The sequence below is a fragment of the Plecotus auritus genome (genome assembly GCF_963455305.1).
Source record: "Plecotus auritus genome assembly, chromosome: 3".
Lineage (NCBI taxonomy): Eukaryota > Metazoa > Chordata > Mammalia > Chiroptera > Vespertilionidae > Plecotus > Plecotus auritus.
This window is the reverse complement of record NC_137772.1, coordinates 93,112,893-93,134,933: the sequence shown is the minus strand read 5'-3', so window position 1 is coordinate 93,134,933 and position 22,041 is coordinate 93,112,893. Positions and strand designations below refer to the sequence as shown.

General features: G+C 36.6%; 1 protein-coding gene across 2 annotated transcripts in view; it reads right to left on the bottom strand.

Annotated features, from left to right (window-relative positions):
- FNDC3A (fibronectin type III domain containing 3A) overlaps positions 1–22,041 on the bottom strand; it is a 212,212-nt gene that overhangs the window by 12,464 nt on the left and 177,707 nt on the right. For both annotated transcript variants that reach the window (XM_080659488.1, XM_080659489.1), the window contains 12 exons: positions 19,888–20,012; positions 19,370–19,544; positions 17,704–17,790; positions 8,736–8,874; positions 8,136–8,204; positions 6,881–6,999; positions 4,668–4,773; positions 4,405–4,580; positions 2,922–3,035; positions 2,063–2,212; positions 1,681–1,964; positions 1,366–1,578 (listed from right to left, as the gene is read on the bottom strand). In XM_080659488.1, coding sequence (XP_080515614.1) covers positions 1,366–1,578; positions 1,681–1,964; positions 2,063–2,212; positions 2,922–3,035; positions 4,405–4,580; positions 4,668–4,773; positions 6,881–6,999; positions 8,136–8,204; positions 8,736–8,874; positions 17,704–17,790; positions 19,370–19,544; positions 19,888–20,012 — 1,757 coding nt within the window. The remainder of the gene's footprint in view (positions 1–1,365; positions 1,579–1,680; positions 1,965–2,062; positions 2,213–2,921; positions 3,036–4,404; positions 4,581–4,667; positions 4,774–6,880; positions 7,000–8,135; positions 8,205–8,735; positions 8,875–17,703; positions 17,791–19,369; positions 19,545–19,887; positions 20,013–22,041) is intronic.

Genomic DNA, 22,041 nt, shown 5'->3' with positions numbered 1-22,041 from the left:
ACATAATTTAGGAATAATAACTTATTCCTAGAATTTAATGCCAGGATTGGTTTGTCACTCCAGATAAATAATGTGCTTTTTCATCAGATGATAATTACAGAACAGATAATTTTTGAATTTGGCATAATTTTCTGAAAAATTATTGCTAAATTTCATATCCAACCATGATAACTGTTTCTTTTCAGGATTCTGTGTTTTGATGTACACATTTTCAAAGGTACTCAGAACACCACAATTTTCATTATATATTATTTCTAATTAGAGTCATAGGCATACAATTTATCACATAAAAAAAGGTAACTCTCAATTCCCAGGCATAATTTTAGTTGATTTGGTGATGTTTTCTAGAGATTTATATAGCACTATAAGAGAATATATAATTTCCCATGAATTATCCACCCAAACTATTTGATGGGAAGTTTAATATCATACGTTACCTATTAAGTTGAAAGTTCCCCAATATTTTTGACTGACTGTTGTTCAGCTTTTTCGAAGTTGGAGAATGAATAATAAATGCTCATACGGTTCTCTCTTTCTCTCTCTCTATATATATTGTTAATCCTCACCCAAGAATATTTTCCCACTGATTTTTACAAAAAGTGGAAGGGAGGGAAAGAGAAAGAGAGAAACATCAATGTGAGACACACACAGATTGGTTGCCTCCCCACCCACCTCGGCTGACCTGGGGATTAAAACCTGCAACTCAGGTACGTGCCCTTGATCGGAATCAAACTGTGACCATTTGGTGCATGGGCCGACACTGTAAGCCAATCAATCATTTACTGTAAAAATTGCCTCTTGCTGGAAATAAGCATTCAAGACCTAGCAAAGATTAAATTTCTTTTACAAGCATGAAGAGAGTAAAAGGGTTAGAGCAGTGATTTTCAACTAGTATCCCGTAAGAATTTTTAAGATGTGCAATACCTGACTATTTAGTCAGGGTCACTCACCTCTTTTCCCTTATGCTGTCAAATAACAAAATGACAACAGCCAATACAACAGGCATCCAGTGTGAATGAATCAAAACTCTAACTATTTTTTTTGTCAGACTGGCAAAAAATATATCTTTTTTTTTCATGTGCCACAGAATTTTAGGAATTAGATTATGTGTGCCATGAGATGAAAAAGGTGAAAATCACTGGGTTAGAGAAGTGAGCCATAGAATAGGCCACTTAATTTTTTCTCTTTTGACATCCCACTCACAAGTTAAAAACAGAAAATCGTCGTTTCCTCTAATGCTTCAAAAACAGCACACTTCAAAATTCTTATGCAAATTCTCTTTGAAAATTTATTTTACTTCTATTGTTTATAAAAATATATTCAAGACCCAAGAAACTACATAAAGAAGGAATTTAAAACACCAACCTTCCATTCTTATCCTCCATCTGAAGGTGGTACTGAATAGAATCTGTTGACAGTATCTTTGGGGTTCCTTCTCCCCATTTCAGCTTAAGGTTCTGGTGGCTGAAGGCAACACATTCCAGACGAGGTGGATCAGGAGGGAGGGGCTTAGTTTTTAACTTTATCATGTGGCTGAAAGGACCAGCTCCAAGGCTATTCAAGGCTTGAATTCGTATTCTAAGTGCCATATAAAAAAGAAAAATAAGTTTAGTTTATGATTATTCTATTTAAAGTGTCTCTCTGGTCTAGGCAAAAATTAACATAGTTTTTATAGTATACCTGTATGTTGTATCTGGTTGCAAATTGTCTAGAATGTAGCTTGTAACCTTTCCTACTGTCAAGGGCTGTTTATCTCCAAAGTCTATGCTGTAGGCAAGTATTTCTGAACCATGGTCACAAGGCTTTTCCCAGTTTATTGCAAGGCATGTAGAAGGTGAATAATCAGGATTTTCTATATCTTCATCACTTATTTCTTGAAGACAAGTCACAATAGCAGGAACTGATGGTGGAGTCACACAGGCTACTACTTCACTGAAAGGACCTGCCCCCACAATACTCAGAGCCTACAAATGAACAGAGCCCATTGTTAACAAAGATTTGGCCATGAAAATGCTCACAAAACCATAAAGAGAGTAAGTGACAAGGCCCTTATTGCCTTTACCTGGACTCTGCAATAATAGGTAGTTGCTGGTGAAAGTCCTTTTAATTCATAACTGAGACTGGACCCACAGTAACATATCTGCATACTTCCTTCAACTCCTCCCCACTCCAATCGATATTCAGTGACATCAGTTCCATTACTCAAAGGGACCTTTAAATTAAGAAAAGAATAAAGGTCTTAAGTTTCAACATTGATTAGACAGCTTTTGGGCAAAAATGTTCTTTACCCAAACATATAAAAAATTGGACTGCTTTTGAATTTCTTTAAAATGTTTAAGCAGAATTAAGACTACTCAATATTACATTTTTATTTATTAAGGCCACCTGAATTTAAGATTAGTAAAAAAAGTATATAACTTTGTTTTCAATTAGAAATATGATTGAATCACTTTATAAAGAGTACTTTAAGGTAAATATACTTCTAAATAATTCTATTAAGTAACATAAAATGGTAGATCATATAAGGATATTTTCTTTGTTAAATTTCAAAGGCAACTGAAAATGTAATTGTCATTATTATACACAATAAATACAATGGAGATACTGAGAAATAGTATTATACTAATTCCCATGAATGTTTGTTCTGAACATTAAGCTAGTCAGTGGCTAAATATCTCATTACTGAGACAAAACCTTAGATAAAACACAAAGCACACCATAAGAATCTAAATATCTGCAATGCAAACATACCTTACTTAAATGCTTCAAAGAGGAAAAAACCTCACTTTTTACCATGTGAATTTAAGGAGACTTACTCTTTGTATAACTTATATGAGGATATAAACAGTATCTTTAATATTTTATATAAACTATTCTAACTGACTAAGAAAGCAAATATAAGTCAGTGGAAATGACAATACCTCCCAATTCACTTGTGCGCAAGTTGCAGATCTGCATGTCACTTGAGGGGGCTTGCATTGATCTGGTGGTCCAGGGGCTGTAGTAACATCACATTTTTCTGAAAATGGTCCAAACTAGAAAAACAAATGTAACCACCATTTCCATTTTTCACCTATTGAGTGCATAGCTCTCTATAAAAACTCGCAAATAAGTGCATAATCCCTCTCCTTCAAGACTAATTGGTCATATATAAGTCTAAAAGCATTCACAGAAAGTAAAAAAATTTAATGATAATAGAAGTGAATATGTGGGGTATTTTAAAGTTTCATTTACTATATTTTATTCTCCTGTCCCTTATTCCTTCATGAACTGTTTTTTTGTAAGAGGGGCATAGCATTAGGGAATTAGGTAGGTGGGATCATTCAGAAAAAATTGTGAGGAGTGAAGAAACAGATATCAATTAACAGCATAAGAGATGGTAGGCATAAATTCTATCTTAAAATTTACAATAATTTTAGAAGGGTCTAACAGGTATATTCTTCGAAAAATACAGAAAGCAAGTATTTACTTAAGATGATTTAGACAAATTATTATAAACCTAAAAATACAGATTAAGGATACTAGTATTAAAGTTGTGATCCCAAAATACTGCAGCCTTGTGGGGCTTTCAAGATGATGACTTATGTACGAACTGCCAACCAAGTATATAAAGTTGACGTAAGAAATTTAAAAATAAGGTTATAGCTATTTGGAGAACATAATACAGCACAGTTCACTGAAACCTTAAATAATAGGGAGGGAAGAAGCTCAGTTTAATTTTGTGAAATTTTAATTACAGAATAGTTCAAAGAAACAGTGTTATTCAACTGAGGTAAGAAATTACTGCTTTAACCTTAGAGAACCTGCTTTAATGCAGAGAGGTTGTCATAGCTGAGTGGAGTCTGACAAACCTAAGTCTAAGGCTTTACCACTTCTTAGTTTGTGTAACTATGGGCAAGATCTGAGCCCCAGCTGCCTTAGTTGTAAAATGAGATATCACCTATATTTTGTTCATTTATGGAGTTGTACAGATATTTAGATAATATTAAAAAAAATCCTCACAAAACCAGAAGTGCTAAAATGCACAGTTTTTTTTCCCTTAGGCAAAAAAAGAATCACAATTAGTTGTCAACGGAAAGTAAATGCTGCATATAACCAGCCCAAAAGACAAATACTTCATCTTATAATCTTGTTTCTTCTCCTAAATTTACTAGTAAGTAAAGCCTATTAGCACTACCTGAAAGGCAAATTTTAGCTCAGTTCAAGTCTAAAATGTCACAAATTATAAGTGGGATTTGAAAATAATGAGGTTCTATAACAATTATATGATTTCACCATCTCTTATTTATCAGTATAGACTTACAGCTATAAATTGTGAAATATGGAGTCACAAATAAGAGGTGCAATTATATATGTTACATGAAACACACTGTGATTATAATTCAGTCATCACAGTCTTCCTACCCCCATTTTGTTAGCTGCGTGCAGTCTGAAGCTGTAAGTCTTTCCAGGAAGAAGGTTGCTCACTGTACATTCTATTTCAGAACCTTGGTAAACTTCTTTGGGTTCATCTTTTTCTACAGAAGACATTTCCACACTATAGCAGGAAATGGGAGATCCACCATCAAACAGAGGGGGTCCTAAAGATGGAAAGATTTGTGCAACTTAACAAGAGGAATATACTTAGTATTAACTTAATTATAATTTGTTACCAAAATGGAAATTACCCCATCGTAATTGTATTTCTTTTGCTTTGGGTCTACCCTGTAATCTGGGAGGGAGGCATGGGCCAGGAGGCACAGCTGGAGTCTGCACAAGTAAAGTTTCAGATACCTGCCAAAACAAAAGCAAAAACAAAACAAAAATGCCCCAAACTAAATAGTGATATTGCTTTTGTTAAAGAAAAATAACATAAACACAAAGATTGTACCAAATTTGAAATTATACTTGACTATTGACTGAAAATAAAGTTCTGAATAAAATCAAACCTTATAAAATCAAGAGCAAGTAATTAAAACTAAAATTTTATATACACAAATAAAGACACTGAATACTATATACAAAATAAGTTACCAAAACAAAAAGAAAAGCTCTTCCTTTTCTTTTTTTCATAAGTAAAAAACAAAACAAAACAAAAAAAGAGAAAAAGAAAACACGAAAAAAAACAAAACATAAATAAAAATCAAAAAACCCTTACATCCAACACAACCTAATGGACATTGTTTTTGACCCTGTCCAAAAGGAACCGCAAATCTCTTCTAAGGAAGGATGTTTTAACATTCTGTGAATGCAATTTACCATGTTTTCAGGAGATTTAGACTATTTTGGCCATTCTACTGCATACTGTATTTTTCACCTGTTTATTTATTAATTTAAAAAAGCGATTTTCTTCTTCCTTTCCACCTAAAAATAATTTAAAAAATTAGATAAGTTTTTCCAAGTATCTGTCGTCTTTCCAGGTGTATTACTTTTAGCTCCTATGCCATTTTTTTTTTTAAAGTCTTTTAGTCTTATTTTAAAAGACATTTTCTTAAAAACATTGACACAAACCCAGTGCCATATATGCCTTATCTGCACTGTATTAAGGTTTACACTTAACTTTCTTTCCAAAAATAAATAAAATATTTGGTCATCACCTTGTTCAGAAATGTATCCTATATAAGAATGCTATAATGTTATATTAGAAAAATAACTTTTTTTTGGGGGGGGGGGCGGGGGGAGTAGGAGGTGTTTTTTTTAATCCAGGAAGATTTTCTTATTAGAGAGAATGAAGCAACTGGATCCTAAATCAGTTGGGCAGGACTTGCATGCAGTTTCAGAATACTTGCATTTTCAACAATTCATTTTTTAAAAGTACTTTTACTACATTAAATTCCATTTGAAATATAGTAACAATTATGAATGCTCTAAGAAACCACTCTTGGTTAAATTCATTAAAAAGAAAAAAATTACTCCCATTAAAAAACATACTTTTGAATACTGGCTGGTGTGGCTCAGTTGGTTGAGTGTCATTCCATGCATGGGAAAGTTTCAGGTTTGATTCCTAGACAGGGCACATACCTAGGTTGCAGGATTGATCCCCAGTTGGGGCGCATATGGGAGGCAACCAATCAGTGTATCTCTCTCACACTGATGTTTCCCTTTCTTTCTCTTCCTCCCTCTCTAAAATAAATTAAAAAAACAAACAGAAAACCCCGTACTTTTCCAGAACATTACATATGTCTCATATATAGTCAATGGTACATTTTAAAGTTCATTTTTGCTATTGGGTCTCTAATAATAAAAACAATTACCACGAATAAGTAAATATTATAATATTTACTTAATAAATATTAAGCAGTAAATGACATTTTATGGTTTGTCCTGGTAATTTATGGAGCAATAAATCAGTTTACAATTATTTTATTTCTACTTGTTATGTATGGTTATTGAGCAACATACTAAATTTCATCTTTTTTTAAAAAAATATTTTTATTGATTTCAGAGAGGAAGGAAGAGGGAAAGAGAGATAGAAACATCAATGATGAGAAAGAATCATTGATTGGCTGCCTCCTGCATTCCCCCTACTGGGGATCAAGCCTGCAACCCCAGCATGTGCCCTTGACCAGTATCGGACCTGGGACCCTTCAGTCCGCAGGCCGATGTGCTATCCACTGAGCCAAATTGGCTAGGGCATAAAATTTATCTTTATAAAAATTTCTACAATGTTTTCATATATTTGTTTTTCCAAAGTTAAACACCAAGCAGAAAACAGATATTCACTGAATACAGATATGCACTAAGTATTATTATTAGAATAGTCTGGCCACTATAAAATTAACTATCTGGTGACAGAAATTACTCTTATACATGTATAAATACATTTTAATATTTGAAGTGTCATCTGGTAATCTCATTTAATTTGACCAAACTTGAAAAAAAATCTCTCTATTAATATTACCGCACTCTGTCCTCCATCACTGATGCAGTAAACTCGTAAACGATAAAAAGAGCCTGGACTCAGTCGATCACAAAGATGTTCCCTAGTAGCTCCACTGTATATCATATCCCATTTGTTTCCTGTAAGGTGAAGAATTATGTTCAATCAGCTAAAAGGTAATGTTTAACGTTTTGGTATCATGGACACGGCAGGTATCCTAGGCTTCACTAAATAAGTGTTTATGTAATTTGTCAGAAACAATTTAAGCTTGTTTCGCGTTTCCTGGAAATGATCTAATTTTCTTTATGTGTGTAGCTTCCTAGACAAATTTTGCATGGCTTTGTTGAAGGGAAATATCTCTGTAACTGTACAGACTTTGGCTGAGATTGATAATTTGCTTTTAATTAAGCCTTTTAAATGTGTTTACTGGTCCAGTAATAACATTATAACACACAAAGTTATAACATTATACCACAGGAAGTTTAGTCTTAATTAAAAGACATCCTTATTTTTTTGCAGGCAATAGGTCATTTCAAGAAATAAAGATTGTTAAATGTGTCATTCAAGAATAAAGTTCAGTAGGCATAAAATTTCTTATTAAAATTAGTATAATGTAAGGTAACTAAATTTTAGAAGATAAATTTTCTCTGGTACATCGGGGTATAATCTAACGGAATAAATTAATTTCAGAAGAGTTTAGGTACACTGAACTTGAGCAATGCAAACAAACAAAAAAATAAGAAAATGTAAATGAAATCATTTAAGTATACAGCACTCTCACATTTGATTTGCTATATTTCTGGAGATTACAACTTAAAGTGGTTTGTAACATGCAAAATCCTAATTGCTACAAAGGAAAAAAAATCAAGAGGAAAGAAAAGAGATCATACAGAACTAGAGGTCCGGTGCACAAAATTCGTGCACTTGACGGGGGGGGGTGTCCATCAGCCCAGCCTGGGCCCTCTTGCAGTCTGGGAGCCCTCGGGGGATGTCTGCTGTAGTGGCGGGAGAGGATCCTGCCACCACTGCTGCACTTGCCAGCCTTGAGCCCGGCTTCTGGCTGAGCGGCGCTCCCCCCAGAGCGAGTGCACTGACCACCACGGGGCAGCTCGTGCATTGAGCATCCGTCCCCTGGTGGTCAGTGTGCATCATAGCGACTGGTCATTCCGCTGTTCGGCTGATTTGCATATTAGCCTTTTGTTATATAGCATGTGAAGTCATGAACAGATGTAGACTGACTGGTATAAACCTATTATGTTTTAATAGTTTTTCTTACCATTAGAACCTTCTGCCATCTCCACTATATATTTACTGATGGATGCCCCTCCATTGTCTTTGGGTGGGTCTATCCAAAGAAACAAAAGTAGTATTAGGCAAAGCACATGCAATTTAAAATGACAGAAAATCCTAATAAACATAATATCAAATCTAGGATTGCTTAAAAAGAAATCACCTACAATGTTTTTTTTAATTAATATCAGCAACTCATTAATCTATTGTTTTTGCATTAAGTAGTATATAAGCAGGTGTTTAATAAATGTTTGTTTTAAATGAATAAGTGATTTTCATTTCTCATGAGAGCCAGGATGTCCTAGGTGACATTATAAGTTCAGCAATCTTCCATTTACACAGTGCTGCCCCTGCTAATAGTTCTACAGCAGACACCAAATTCTTCGTGTATTAAATCTGAATTTAGTATGTGTGAGTACATACATAGCTGTTCATAAAAAAGCTTCTCAAACCATGACTCTCACATTTCCTATTAAACTTGCTCTAGCTAACATATTTACTTAAGTATTTTAAAAATTATCTTACTATTCAAATCATTTTAATCAAATATAGAAGTAATGATGTACAAATATGCATAAAATCTTACCCCAGGTTATTTTAAAACTGTGTGAATGTATCTTTCCTTTAACTGAAGGCTTTATGGGTACTCCTGGTTTATCAGGGCATGTAGTGAATTCTACTATTTCACTTGGATTACTTTTACCTTCTGAGTTGTAAGCAATAACCTATGATGAGACACAAAAACATAAAATAATGTTTGACACAATGATATTGGCTTAATGAACAAAGTGATGAGAGACATAAAAGCTCAATCAAGTGATAAAAATTTTCACACTGTGACAAGCCATTAGGCTTATTTATGTCTTTGATAGGGACTAAGAATATATAAATATTCATTCAGTCCTAGAAGTATTCAGTGTAAATCTAACATTCTGATACTAAGCAAGAGTCATCACAAAACAAGATATAATCTGATGATACTTGATGGGCTTTAAGCTTGTTTTTACTTATTCTTTCAATATTCTTCAGGGGTGCAATAAGATGTCCACAAATTCTTTAAATATACTTTCCTCAAAAAACAAAGGCTAATTCCTCTTCCCTTTGACTGTATTTAATGGCTTACTTCTAACAAACCAAATGTAAAAAATATGATAGTCTGTGTAGCATCCCTATGGGAAGCTTATGTGGTGAAGAACTGGGAGTAACTGAGAGAAAATTTAGGGCTCCTGGCAACAACCAGTGGAGTGAACTTGGAAGCAATTCCTCCAGCCCCAGTCAAGCCTTCAGATGACTGAAACCCCAGCTAACATCTTGATAGCAACCTCATAGAGACCCTGCATCATAAACACCCAACTAAACTGGTCCTGAACTCCTGACCTTAGAGACCATTTGTTTTTTCAAGCTCAGTTGTGCAGCAATAGATAGATATAATTCATATCTGGGTATTATTATATTTGACTTTAGCAATTTAAATATATTTCTATTTTGACCTATCTCTTCTACTGAACTTAAAGTTCAAGTCCAGTATCAAACTTGATATGATTTTCTCTTTTCCAGATCTGCTCCATTCTCTGTTTTTCCTCATTAGTAAAAAGCACTTGCTCAAGTAAAAAATCTAGAATCTTTGATTCTTCGCTCTCTAAACGTACATATCAAATCTATAGTAGTTCCACCCTCCCCTTATCTGTAATTTCACTTTCCACAGTTTCACTGACCTGTGGTCAACTGCAGTCTGAAAACATTAAATGGAAAATTCCAGAAATAAACAATTCATAAGTTTTAAATTGTGACTGTTCTGAGGAGTGTGATCAAATCTTGCGCTGTCCTACTGCAGCTGGACCAGGACATGAATTATCCGTTTGTCCAAAGCATCCACAATGTATACATACTGCCCACCTGTTAAGTCACTTAGCCGCCCTCTTGGTTATCAGAGTGGGGAGGAGTGAAGAGAGGGGGAGAGAGAGATAATGCACATGTGCATCACAGCACATTTACCTTTTATTACAGTATATTGTTATAATGGTTCTATTTTATTATTAGTTATTAATTGCTTATTGTGCCCAATCTGTAAGTTAAACTTTATCATAGGAATGTATGTATAGGAAAAAAGTGTATATAGGATTGGTACTATTTGCAGTTTCAGGCATCCACTGGGGGTCTTGGAATATATCCCCCACAGATAAGGGGAGGGAAGGGGGACTACTGTATCAGTAAATACTATCAACTTTCTCTACTTTTCTGTTTTTTACTACTACCACCACCTTAGTCAATGCCTCCTTTATCCTATCTTTCAGAATGACTACACTATACCACCAACTAGTTTCCAGCTTCCTTTCCTTCCCTTAACCCATTTACTTTCTATACTTCAGCTAGTGGGACTTTATCACTTTTCAGCTTAGAACCCGTCAATGGCTTCTTATCTTACTCAGAATAAAATCTAAATTTCTTATTATGGCCTATGTGATTTTACCCCTGACTACCTCCACTTTAGGACCTTTTGCAATAGCAATTATTCCCCCTACCTGGGATGTTCTTTCTGATCTTGGCATGCTACCTCCTCCTTCTTTCTATTTGTGTATGTTCAAATGTCATTTCTGAGAAGACATCCTTGACTACCCATGTAAATGCCATGTCATCCTATTTTAGTTAACTTATAACTATCTGATATTTGTTTGCTTATTAATTTCTATTGCCTCCACTAGAATATTAGTTATTTTGAATATGTTGTATTCCTAGTTTTTAGAACAGTGCTTATCATAGAGTAGATGCTCAATAATTGTTGAGTGATTCATAGACAGGGACCATTACGACATGCCATGACACTATAGATGAGGATCTAAATAAATCTACTACCCCAAATAACTCATGCAACCTATGAGAACTCAGTAAAATTTAGTCTAATTGCTCAATTTTGCTCAGGTTTCCTCAGTCCTCCCACAGGACTACTCAGATACATTTTCAGGATGGCTTCACTCTGCTGCTATACAATTTAGACTACAAAGGGGATCAAAACACTTCCCAATATGGCACAGAATGTCTACTAAAACCTAATAATTAGAGAAAACTTTAACAATAAGAACAGACCCTGGAAGGTGTGGCTCAGTTGGTTGAAGTGTCATCCCATATACCCAAAGGTCACGGGTTCAATTCCCAGTCAGGGCACATACCCAGGCTTTAGGTTTGATCCCCAGTTGGGGTGTGTATCGAAGGCAACCGGCTGATGTTTCTCTCTCTCTCTCTCGCTCCCCACTCCCTCTCTAAAATCAATAAGAACATATCCTCAGGTGAAGATTAAAAAAAGAACAAAAAAGAACAGAGTCCCTAAAGACCATAAAGATTCACTAATTATGTTTTTAAAGGTATATAATATTTCATCATTGACTCCTTTTACTTCAGTTGGTCATAAATCTATATATATATAAAAGCCAAGCGACCGGAACGACTGGTCACTATGACATGCACTGCGGTGGCCAATTGGCCTGATTGGGGCCCCGATCAGCCCCCCTGAACCCCTCACGGCCCTTCCCCTGGGCCAGCCCTGTCCCCAATAGGGGCAGGTGGCCGGTCCCTACCTGTGCACGAAAGCTATAAGGTTATCTCAGCCCATCCCAATTTTACAAATAATCAACACATTCATTTAGTGCCCGCCATAGAGGGAGCATGGTGCTAAAAATTCTAGGTGTGGTGCACACCTTACCTTAATTAGAATCTTTATGCAAAAGACAGGCAATATGCATATCAAAATACGCAAAAAAAAAAAGAAAAGATGACTATGGCTTAAAAATTGATTCAGGAATCCTTTGAAAAGGATATGGGGCAGCAGTGAAAGGGGACTATTGATGAGGATTTAAATAAATCTACTATTGGGTAAGACAAAACAGAAAACCCTGAGTATAAGAGCAGAAGTGAACAGCAAATAAGAGAGGTCTGCTCAGGAAAAGATGAGTCATCAATCTGGTAAGGTGGCCTGTTCATGTAAGGAATAAAAAGCAGTACATTTAAAAAACTGAATTGGTCAGAATGAAAAAAACACCACCACCTATGTCAAACTAAGGAAACTGTTTTTTAGAGGGAAAGCTGTTTCAGAAAGGTTAATCTAGCTATAAAATAGAACTTGGATTAGAAGGCAAGAGACTAGCCTGAAGCAATATAGAACAGGTTTGGAGATTTAGTATTCTTCAAGATAGAAATGACAGAGGAGAAAGGAAGGCAGACAAGATGAGAAAAAAGGAAGGGAATATGACTACTGTCATAGATGCTTATATATAAGTACATTTCAAGGATAAAAGATCAGAGAAGTGAATAGATTCAGATATTGTTTTGCTTTTCTTCATTCATGAAAAAGCCTAAAAAAAACCAACAGGTAACAAGTTGAAGTGAAAGTATCTAAGGACTCTCAGCCCTTAGACCAGTGGTCAGCAAACTCATTAGTCAACAGAGCCAAATATCAACAGTACAACGATTGAAATTTCTTTTGAGAGCCAAATTTTTTAAACTTAAACTTCTTCTAACGCCACTTCTTCACACAGACTTGCCCAGGCTGTGGTATTTTGTGGAAGAGCCACACTCAAGGGGCCGAAGAGCCGCATGTGGCTCGCGAGCTGCACTTTGCCGACCACTGCCTTAGACTATAAGAAGTCTTGTTAATTGAAAAACTATTTTTCAGGAAACAAGGCATCAGCTTTCCAGTGGCTCAGAATCATAGGAACTGGCTACTAGCCTCTGAAGCCTTTTAATTCTTCTTTTCTAAATATGTGGACACCAGGTCTTGGCTCAGCTTCCAGTGAACCATTTGATGAAATTAGCATTGTATGCTTTATTTTAAGAAATGACTGCTTTCTTATGCTTTAAATCTTGACTTTCATTTTTATTTTATCCTTTAAATTCTTTCTTTGTTCTAATTCTGTCTTAGTATTTTGAGTGTCCTAGGATTGTCCTTAGTATTGAATCTAGAACTCCAGCATTGGGAAAACTTGGTCATTTTAGAATTTTATGTAATTCATATCCTTATTGTTTCTTTAAAAACAATAACATACTATTTAGTCACTACTTCCTGTATTATATTTTTATTGCTTTGCTTAGTATTCTAAGATTTCTAAGTTAAGATTTTGTTTTAATATGTTTCCTTTAAAGAGGAGTCTGCAATGCCATGCCAGAAAAGACAGACAGACATTGCAGTAATAGTTAATGATTAAAAACCCTCTCAGCTGGTACCCAGTACATGGTAGATTCAAAATAAATGTCTGGGCTTCTAGAAAACTTTATACAGTCATCATTTTCTCTTTCCTAACATTTTTTTCCTGCTCTAGATCTGTGGTTCTCAAATTTCAATAAGCATCAGGATCATTTGGAGGGCTTGCTAAGATACAGATAGTTATGCTTTACCCCCAGAATTATGATTGAATAAATCTGGGTTGGGGCCAGTGAAGCCAGTGAATTAATATTTCTAACAATTCCCAAGTGATATTGATAGAATGGTTTGATGATAACACTTTGAGAACTACTGTTCTAGATCTCAGATTTATATATTCTACAATTTGAGAGTGACTGCCATAGCGAAACAGTTTTGAATGTAAATTGGTGATTTGTTTATAGTGAATTAGTAAGGAATTTAACTCCTACTTGTATGTATACATTTTTGTCTCTATGTTGCAATAACACCATGCTGTTACATGGTAGTAGAATTCTAAGAATTTTAATAAATTTACTAAATTATGAAGACACTGACAACTTGCTCAGAAGTTCTGTTGATAATCATTATTGAAGCAAAAATACAATTCAGTATCATCATCAGAGGAAAACCGGAATAAATATATATACTTCTCAGGTATTTTATAATTCCTACTAGAGTCCCAATGCATGAAGATTTGTGCAAGAATGGGCCTTCCTTCCTCTGGCTGCCAGCACTGCCTTCGCTCTGGCCCGAGCCGCCTTTTCACTCCGGCCTGAGCTGCCTTTTCGCTCTGGCCCAGAGCCACCTTTCCGCCTTCCCACACTGCCCAGAGGCCCGGAGCGGCTGGGGCGGTGCGGAATGCAAGCATCCTGCCCTGTTCCCAGCCGCTCAGTGCCTGTGTATGCAAATTAACCCACCATCTTTGTTGGGTTAATTTGCATACCCACTCCTGATTGGCTGGTGGGTGTCGCAAAGGTATGGTCAATTTGTATCTTACTCTTTTATTAGTGTAGATAAATATGAAAACTATTTAGAAATTAAAATAATCCAGTGTTACTAGAAGTTCTGAAAATGAAGCTAATATATAAAGCAAAGTGTAACAGATATAATTATGCCCTGCATAATCAAATTTACCATTATCATTAAAATGTTCTTCTAAGGTTCTTAAGGAGTAATAAATTTAGTTTAGATCTTTTAAAGTTAAAACAATTTATAGTGCCTTTTATCATTTATTTGAAATGATTTGATTAAACAAGAACTATAGAAAAACTCAAATGCTGAATTTATCAACTAATAATATCCTGATATATTTTTGTGGAAACTTCTGCACAAAAATGTAGGCTGGTTTACATTAACTGGTATGTTAATGCAATCACTGTCTGCCAAGAAATAGTGATATATAACATGGACCAAGTCAGAGCTAAAATATATCCAATAATTTTCAAAGCTTGCTACTGTCTCAGTGAGCAAGAATAATATGTAGAGTCTCCATGCCTCAGTAAGCAAGAATAACATGCAGAGTCTTCTCTGCTTTTCTTCCAAAATAATTCAGTCCAAAATCAACAGATGGACTAAACAAGGCAAGTATTTGTGGACAGGAGTGGAGGCAGTAGCATTTGCCCAGTAGGAACTCAAGCACCCTGAAGGGAAGAGTATAAGGGAAAGGGGAAGAGTTTGATCCAGTCCTATATAATAAAAGCCTAGGTGGCATCGCGCGACATTGTCACAAGATGGCCACCATAAGATGTTCACAAGAAGGTTGGCAGGGGAGGGCAGTTGGGGGCGATCGGGCCGGCAGGGGAGGGCAGTTGGGGGCAACCAGGCTGGCAGGGCAGTTGGGGGTGATCAGACCTGCAGAGGAGGGCAGTTGGGGGAGAATGGGCCGGTAGGGGAAGGCAGTTGGGGGCGACCAGGCCTGCAGGGGAGGGCAGTTGGGGGGACCAGGCTGGCAGGGGAGGGTAGTTGGGGGTGACCAGGCTGGCAAGCGAGGGCAGTTTGGGGGCCAACAAGTCAGCAGGGGAGGGCAGTTGGGGGCTATCAGGCCGGCAGGGGAGGGCAGTTGGGGGTTACCAGGCCTGCAGGGCAGGGCAGTTGGGGGCAATCAGGCCGGCAGGGGAGCAGTTAGGTGTCAATCAGGCTGGCAGGAGAGCGGTTAGGGGTTGACCAGGCTGGCAGGCAGAAGTGGATAGGGGCAATCAGGCAGGCAGGCAGGCGAGTGGTTAGGAGCCAGCAGTCCTCGATTGTAAGAGGGATGTCTGACTGCCAGTTTAGGCCCGATCCCTAAGTCAGATATCCCCCAAGGGGTCCCAGATTGGAGAGGATGCAGGCCGGGCTGAGGGACACCCCCTCCCCATGCACGAATTTTGTGCACCAGGCCTTTAGTGATAAAAAAAATCACCACTTAGTAATGATTAATCATAGTAATGATTCAAGCAAGATTTATTAATGGGTGTTAAAACTAGTGGGTTAAAGTTTGATGAGGAACAAGATGTTTACATAGTATTTACAAAATCTATATAACAAAGAGGTAATATGCTAATCGGTCCTAATGGTGTCACAGTCACAACCAGGCTGCGCACACACAGGAGCTGGTGGGCGGGGACGGGGGCGGGGACTTGTGCCACTGGGACATGAGGCTGCCACAGGGGACGGCTCCCCTGGCGGAGGCGCGCGCAGGCCTCTGGTGCTGCCCGGCCTGGAAGGGGGGGGCGTCAGGATGTGCCATGGCGGCACCACCCGGCCCGGAGGGGTTGTCAGGACAGGGGCAGGGCCTCGGCGGAGAGCTCTCAGCACTCCTGCACTGGGGTATGAAGGCATGGAGAGGAAGGGAGAGCACATAGGGAGTTAGGAGGTTTAGGCCAGGAGGGGAGAGCAGACAGGCAGTTAGTGGAATCAGACAAGGAGGGGAGAACAGATAGGCATTAGGGGGATCAAGCCAGGAGGGGAGAGCAGATAGGCAGTTAGGGGGATCAGACCAAGAGGGGAGAGCAGTAAGGGCCATTAGGCCAGCAGGGGAGCAGTTAGGGGCATCAGGCAGGCAAGTGAGCACTTAGGAACAGTGGTTCTGGATTATGAGAGGGATCCCAGATTGGAGAGGGTGAAGGCCAGGCTGAGGGACCTCCCACCCCCCGTGCACAAATTTCGTGCACCGGGCCAGTGGTACTTATTATAAAGGAAAAAAGAACAACTTTACAGTGAAGAAATATGGTAGATATCACCTTCTCCAAGTGAGTGTCAGTAATGGAATGAACTGAAATTGTGTACCACTTGATATGATGCACTAGGACAGTGGTCAGCAAACTCATTAGTTAACAGAGCCAAATATCAACAGTACAACAATTGAAATTTCTTTTGAGAGCCAAATTTTTTTAAAGTTAAACTTCTTCTAACGCCACTTCTTCAAAATAGACTCGCCCAGGCCGTGGTATTTTGTGGAAGAGCCACACTCAAGGGGCCAAAGAGCCGCATGTGGCTTGCGAGCCGCAGTTTGCCAACCATGGCACTAGGAAAAAAGTAACATTACTTTGCCTAATATCCCTGCCAAAAATCGTATTCTGATTATGTTTAAAAACATGCACATTTAAAAATATATCTGTTCACATTTACAAATAAGAGTCCCATAAAACATTAAAACTCTTTTGAATTTAAATATAGTAGTCCCCCTTACCTGTGGGGGATAAGTTCCAAGACCCCCAGTAGATGCCTGAAACTGGGGTATTACTGAATCTTATATGTACTATGTTCTTTACATAGATAACTATGATAAAGTTTAACTTATAAATTAGGAACAGTAAGCAAGTGTTATTAAAACAACTAATAATAAAAATAGAACATTATAACAACATACTGTAATGAAAGTTGTGTGAATGTGGTCACTTGTTTCAGAGGATCCCTTGCTCAAGTCTCCTAATAAGCTCCATACTTTCTGGCACAACATGTTGCCAACAAGTGGAACACGTTTTCTGTTCATGTTTTCACACACTGTGCCTATAACTTCCACTGTTTAAGGTGTAACAGTAAAACTAGCATGAATTTCTTTTTTCTTCTTCACAATTTTAGTATCATCATGATACTAAGAATAGTGCGCAATTTAAAGTTTATTAATTATTTACTTCTGGAGATTCTCATTTAATACTTTCAGATTTCTGTTGACCATCAGTAACTGAAACCATGGAAAGTAAAACTGCAGATAAGGGAGATGGGACTACTGTACATAATGTTTGAGAAGCACTATTATATAGTAAGAAAGTCAAATAAAGCACTTTAGAAAAGGCCAAAATTATTTAAGATTTTAAAACCAAAGGAGTGAAGTATATACTTGGCTTTAAAACCAAGGAATAAAAAGAACAAATAAATCGTTTAGGGGGTTTCCAAAGCTTACCTTAAATTTATACTTTGTACTACGTCTGAGATTTTTCACTGTGTAAGTAAGATCTTCTCCATCATATTTAGGCTTAAAACCATATCCCTGGAAAGGGGAAAAAACAAATCTTCATTAGATGTCTAACAGCAGAAATATGGGGAATAATGAATATGTGAAAAGACCCAGGTTTTCTTCATCTTCACCTATGTGCTATGTGATCAATGCTGTTTAGTGTAATTCTCACATTGCAGTTTCTAACTTGAGTGGACAGATCCAGAAATGCTACTAACAAATGTAGAAGGAGACAACTTATTTTCAGTAAAAAGAGTATCCAAGAGAAAATTTTTGTACTGAGGGAAGAGTGAGAGCCAATGGTAACTTGACTATCAGTAACCTTAACTCTAGAACAGAAATTTCCCAGACAGATGTTCTAAGAGCTAAACACAACTATAACTAACAGATTTAAGTTGCCCTGAACACATAGTTGTGTTTAGGTGAATAAATGGACGGTTGGTTGTCCTGGCAGGTAGGAATGTCACTTAGGTTTGGGATTGCTATTTATAGCCCCAGTGACAATGCTTAATTATTTTTCCAATGCTATTTTTAATGTTTTAAAACTCTGAGATATATGTACCAAAAAATTCCCATTTTAAAGTGTGAAATTCAATGGTTTATAGTATATTCACAAGTAATCACTTAATACCTCACTTATAACCATCATTAATACCTAATTCCAGAATAGAGCCTGTACTTGATTTTTTGGTTAGCAGTCACTTCCCCTCTTTTCTCATCTATTAATATACGTTGTCTTTACAGATTTGCCTATATCCATACAAATTAAGTAACATAATATGTGGCCTTTTGTGACAGAATTCTTTGACTCAGTACAATGTTTTCAAGATTCACTTATGTTGTGGCATGTGTCAGTACTTCATTCCTTTATATGGCCGAATGATATTCCATTGTATAGCTATATCACATTTTGTTTATCCATTCAGCAGTAGATGGACATTTGGGTTGTTCCCACTTTTTGAATATTATGAATGATGCTATGAAAATTCATGTAGAAATTTTTGTACGAACATGTGTTTTCAATTCTCCTGGATATACACTTAGGAGTAAACCAATGCTATTTTTTATTCATATTGTTTCAAAGTAGTTCTAAAAAGCTATGGAACTATATAGAACTAGTACAGGACAGCCTAACTCTTATTCAGCTTGATTCTAGTTCACAGAAGATGAGCCAGTAGAAACTAGATTTAGGTTGTACTATAGAATCTCATGTGAGGTTCTTTAAGTCTCCCGTGGCACTTGGGAAAGCAGTGTATAAACACAGTTGGAGAAGGCAGACATACTATTTCCTTGTCTTTTAGAATTGCTTAGTTTAGAAGGCTGGGTGATCTTCCCTTCTCTTTATTGCCCCCAAAACATATATATTTGACATACTTTATGTTATTCCCAGGCACAAACATACATACAAAAACATAAAAAACAAAACTCATTCCTACACATCAAGAAAAATAAAGACTGAGTTCTCCCTCACTCCCAATACCTCCAAAATATAACCAAAGATTCAAAAGATTTGGGGAAGGATCTAACTATTAAGGCAATAAGTACAGTATTAGGATTAACACCACACTGAAATGTTTTAAATACCCCATTTAAAATACATATTCATACTCACTGAAGTTTCATCCTCCATCTCTAAAATGTAAGAAATTCCTTCATCTGATGGTGTTCCTGAGGGTTTACGCCATTGTAAGGATAACCAAGTAACGCCAGCCTTAGTTAATATAGGACTTGCTGGCATAGAAGGGGCACAGCCTGAGGTGTAATATAAAACTTCTTCACTAAAACCACTGTTGAAACAAATGAAATTTGTTTAAGAAGAAATGAGAAAAAGTTATTTTTATAAAGAATTAACTTTTGATAAATGACATTTTTGATAACTAATTATAATTTAAATAATATATCTTGAATTTGGTAATATCTTTACAGTAACCAAGTCAAATACCTAAAAATAAATTAGCATTCTTTTAAAACTGCAGTTTATGCAACTAACACATCTTACAGCTTTTAATACAACTATATCAACAAAATGATAACAAAGCAGAATTTTAGCAGATAATTTGGACTGTAAATAACTTATACAAATAAAGTTGACTGGATAAGCTAAAATATCTACATTAAAGTGTATTTTACCTTGTGCCATACTCATTTTTGGCTGATAGTCTAAATTTACATCCCATTGCTGGTGACAGTTTAGTAATTTTAAATTGCTTCTGTGAGCCCATGTAACACTGACAAAATTCTCCATTTCCTTTTCCCTAAAAGAAATGGCTAATTATTACATATCAGATACATTATTGTAAAAAGATAAATCCACATCAATTCCTACTTGATAGTAACATATTAACCATCATACATTGAAAGTCATTTTTTTGTTGTTGTTAATCCTTACCCGAGGACATTTTCCCAATGATTTTTAGAGAGAGTGGAAGGGAGGGGGAGAGACAGAGAAACATTGATGTGAGAGAGAAACATCAATAGGTTGTCTCCTGTCTGTGCCCTGAACAGGGCTGGGGATTGAGCCTGCAACTGAGGTATATGCCCTTGATTGGAATCGAATCCCTGACCCTTCAGTTTACGGGCCAATGTTCTATCTACTGAGCCAAACTGGCAAGGCCAAAAGTCATCTTAATTACATGCATGTCATGGATCTCAAGAGAATTATGAGATTACACACATCTTTTATATGATAGTTACTCTTTGTTAAATGCAGAATTCAAAAATTGGAGAATAGGTATCTTTGTATGACTTCTTGAACTAAGTGCCTATTTTAGCTATGCTAAACCTCTGGCTTTAATAAAAGAAACTCTTTCCAGGTACGAACCCATAATCTCAAGAGGGGGATTGGCAGTGGTGGCAACGGTGATGTGATCTTTGATATGCACCACTGGTGGTGTTTCTCAGCTTATGAAAAGTGCTATGCAAAGTTTTAAGAAAATGTCCATACACATCTTCAGACCTCCACCTATATAGCTACTAAGCTTTTTTAAAATAAAGATTTTGGAGCTGCTACTGCTTAGATTTAACAATGAAAGAGAATAAGCAGAAAAGAAAAAGGAGTATAAGGGAAAGAGAAAAGTCTGCAGGTCAGGAAAACTAAAGTGTTTTTAGAAATTTAGGGTGTTACATAAAAAGGACTAGGTTCTCATTCTCTACCTATTTTTGTTATTGTGTCAGTAGAGGTAAAGGGTGGTTAGAGTAACTTCTGCTTCAAAGAAAACCTTTAGTCTTTGTCAGTCTGCTTTACTGAACTTTTGTTAGTTTTAATAGTGTTTATACTTAATTCTACTGAGTTGTCTAAATAGAAAATCATATCATCTCTAAATAATGATAATTGTACTCCCCAGGCTAGCCACCATGGCTGTACTTCTTGTTTTGGTTCCAAATCATAACTATAACTTCCTGAATAATGTTAAATAAAGGTGGGGATAACAGGCAACTTTCACTTGTTTCTGCTGTAACCAGAATGCTTTCATTGTTGTTTAGTGATGGTATTTTGCTTAATACGAAAATAACTATCAAATAAGGAATTACATTTCAAGTCCTAATTTGTTTGGATTTTTAACTGAAATGGGTGCTAAATTTTTATCAAATACCTTTTCATAATTTGTCAAGATGTTACAGTTTTTCTTCTAAATTACTATCATATAGTAATAGGTTTCCTAATTCTGAATTCTCTTAGAACTTTTGGAATTAAACCCACTTGATTGGGCCTCATTACTGCTGAATTCCCAAATTACCAAAGGAATTTCTTCTACTCTCTTTGGTCCCTCCTATTTTAGCTGTGTGTAAGCAGCAGGGCATGAGGAAACATGATAAATGACAGTAAAACAGAGTACTAAACAATAAAGCCCAGTAATCTTGCTGTGGTAGGCTGAATAATGGTCTCCAAGATATCCAGGTCCTAATACTACCTGCAACCTGTGAATGTTACCTTATATGGCAACAGGGACTGTACAGATGTGATTAAGTTAAGGCTCTTGAGATGGAGAGATTATCCTGGTTATATGGATGGGCCCTAAATGGAATTACAAGTATCCTTTTTAGAGGGAGGCAGAGGAGGACTTGAAGACAGAAGAGATAAAAGGCAATGTGATAATGGCAGTAGGGGGAGAAAAGGCATTTAATGTGGCCATTAACAAGTAATGAGGAGAGCTCCAGAAGCTGGAAAAGGCTAAGCAACAGATTATTCTCCTCTAGAGTTTCTGGAGGAAGCATGGCCATTGTGATATCTTATTTTTGGCTCAGTGAAACCCATTTAAAATTTCTGGTTTCCATGCCCTGGCC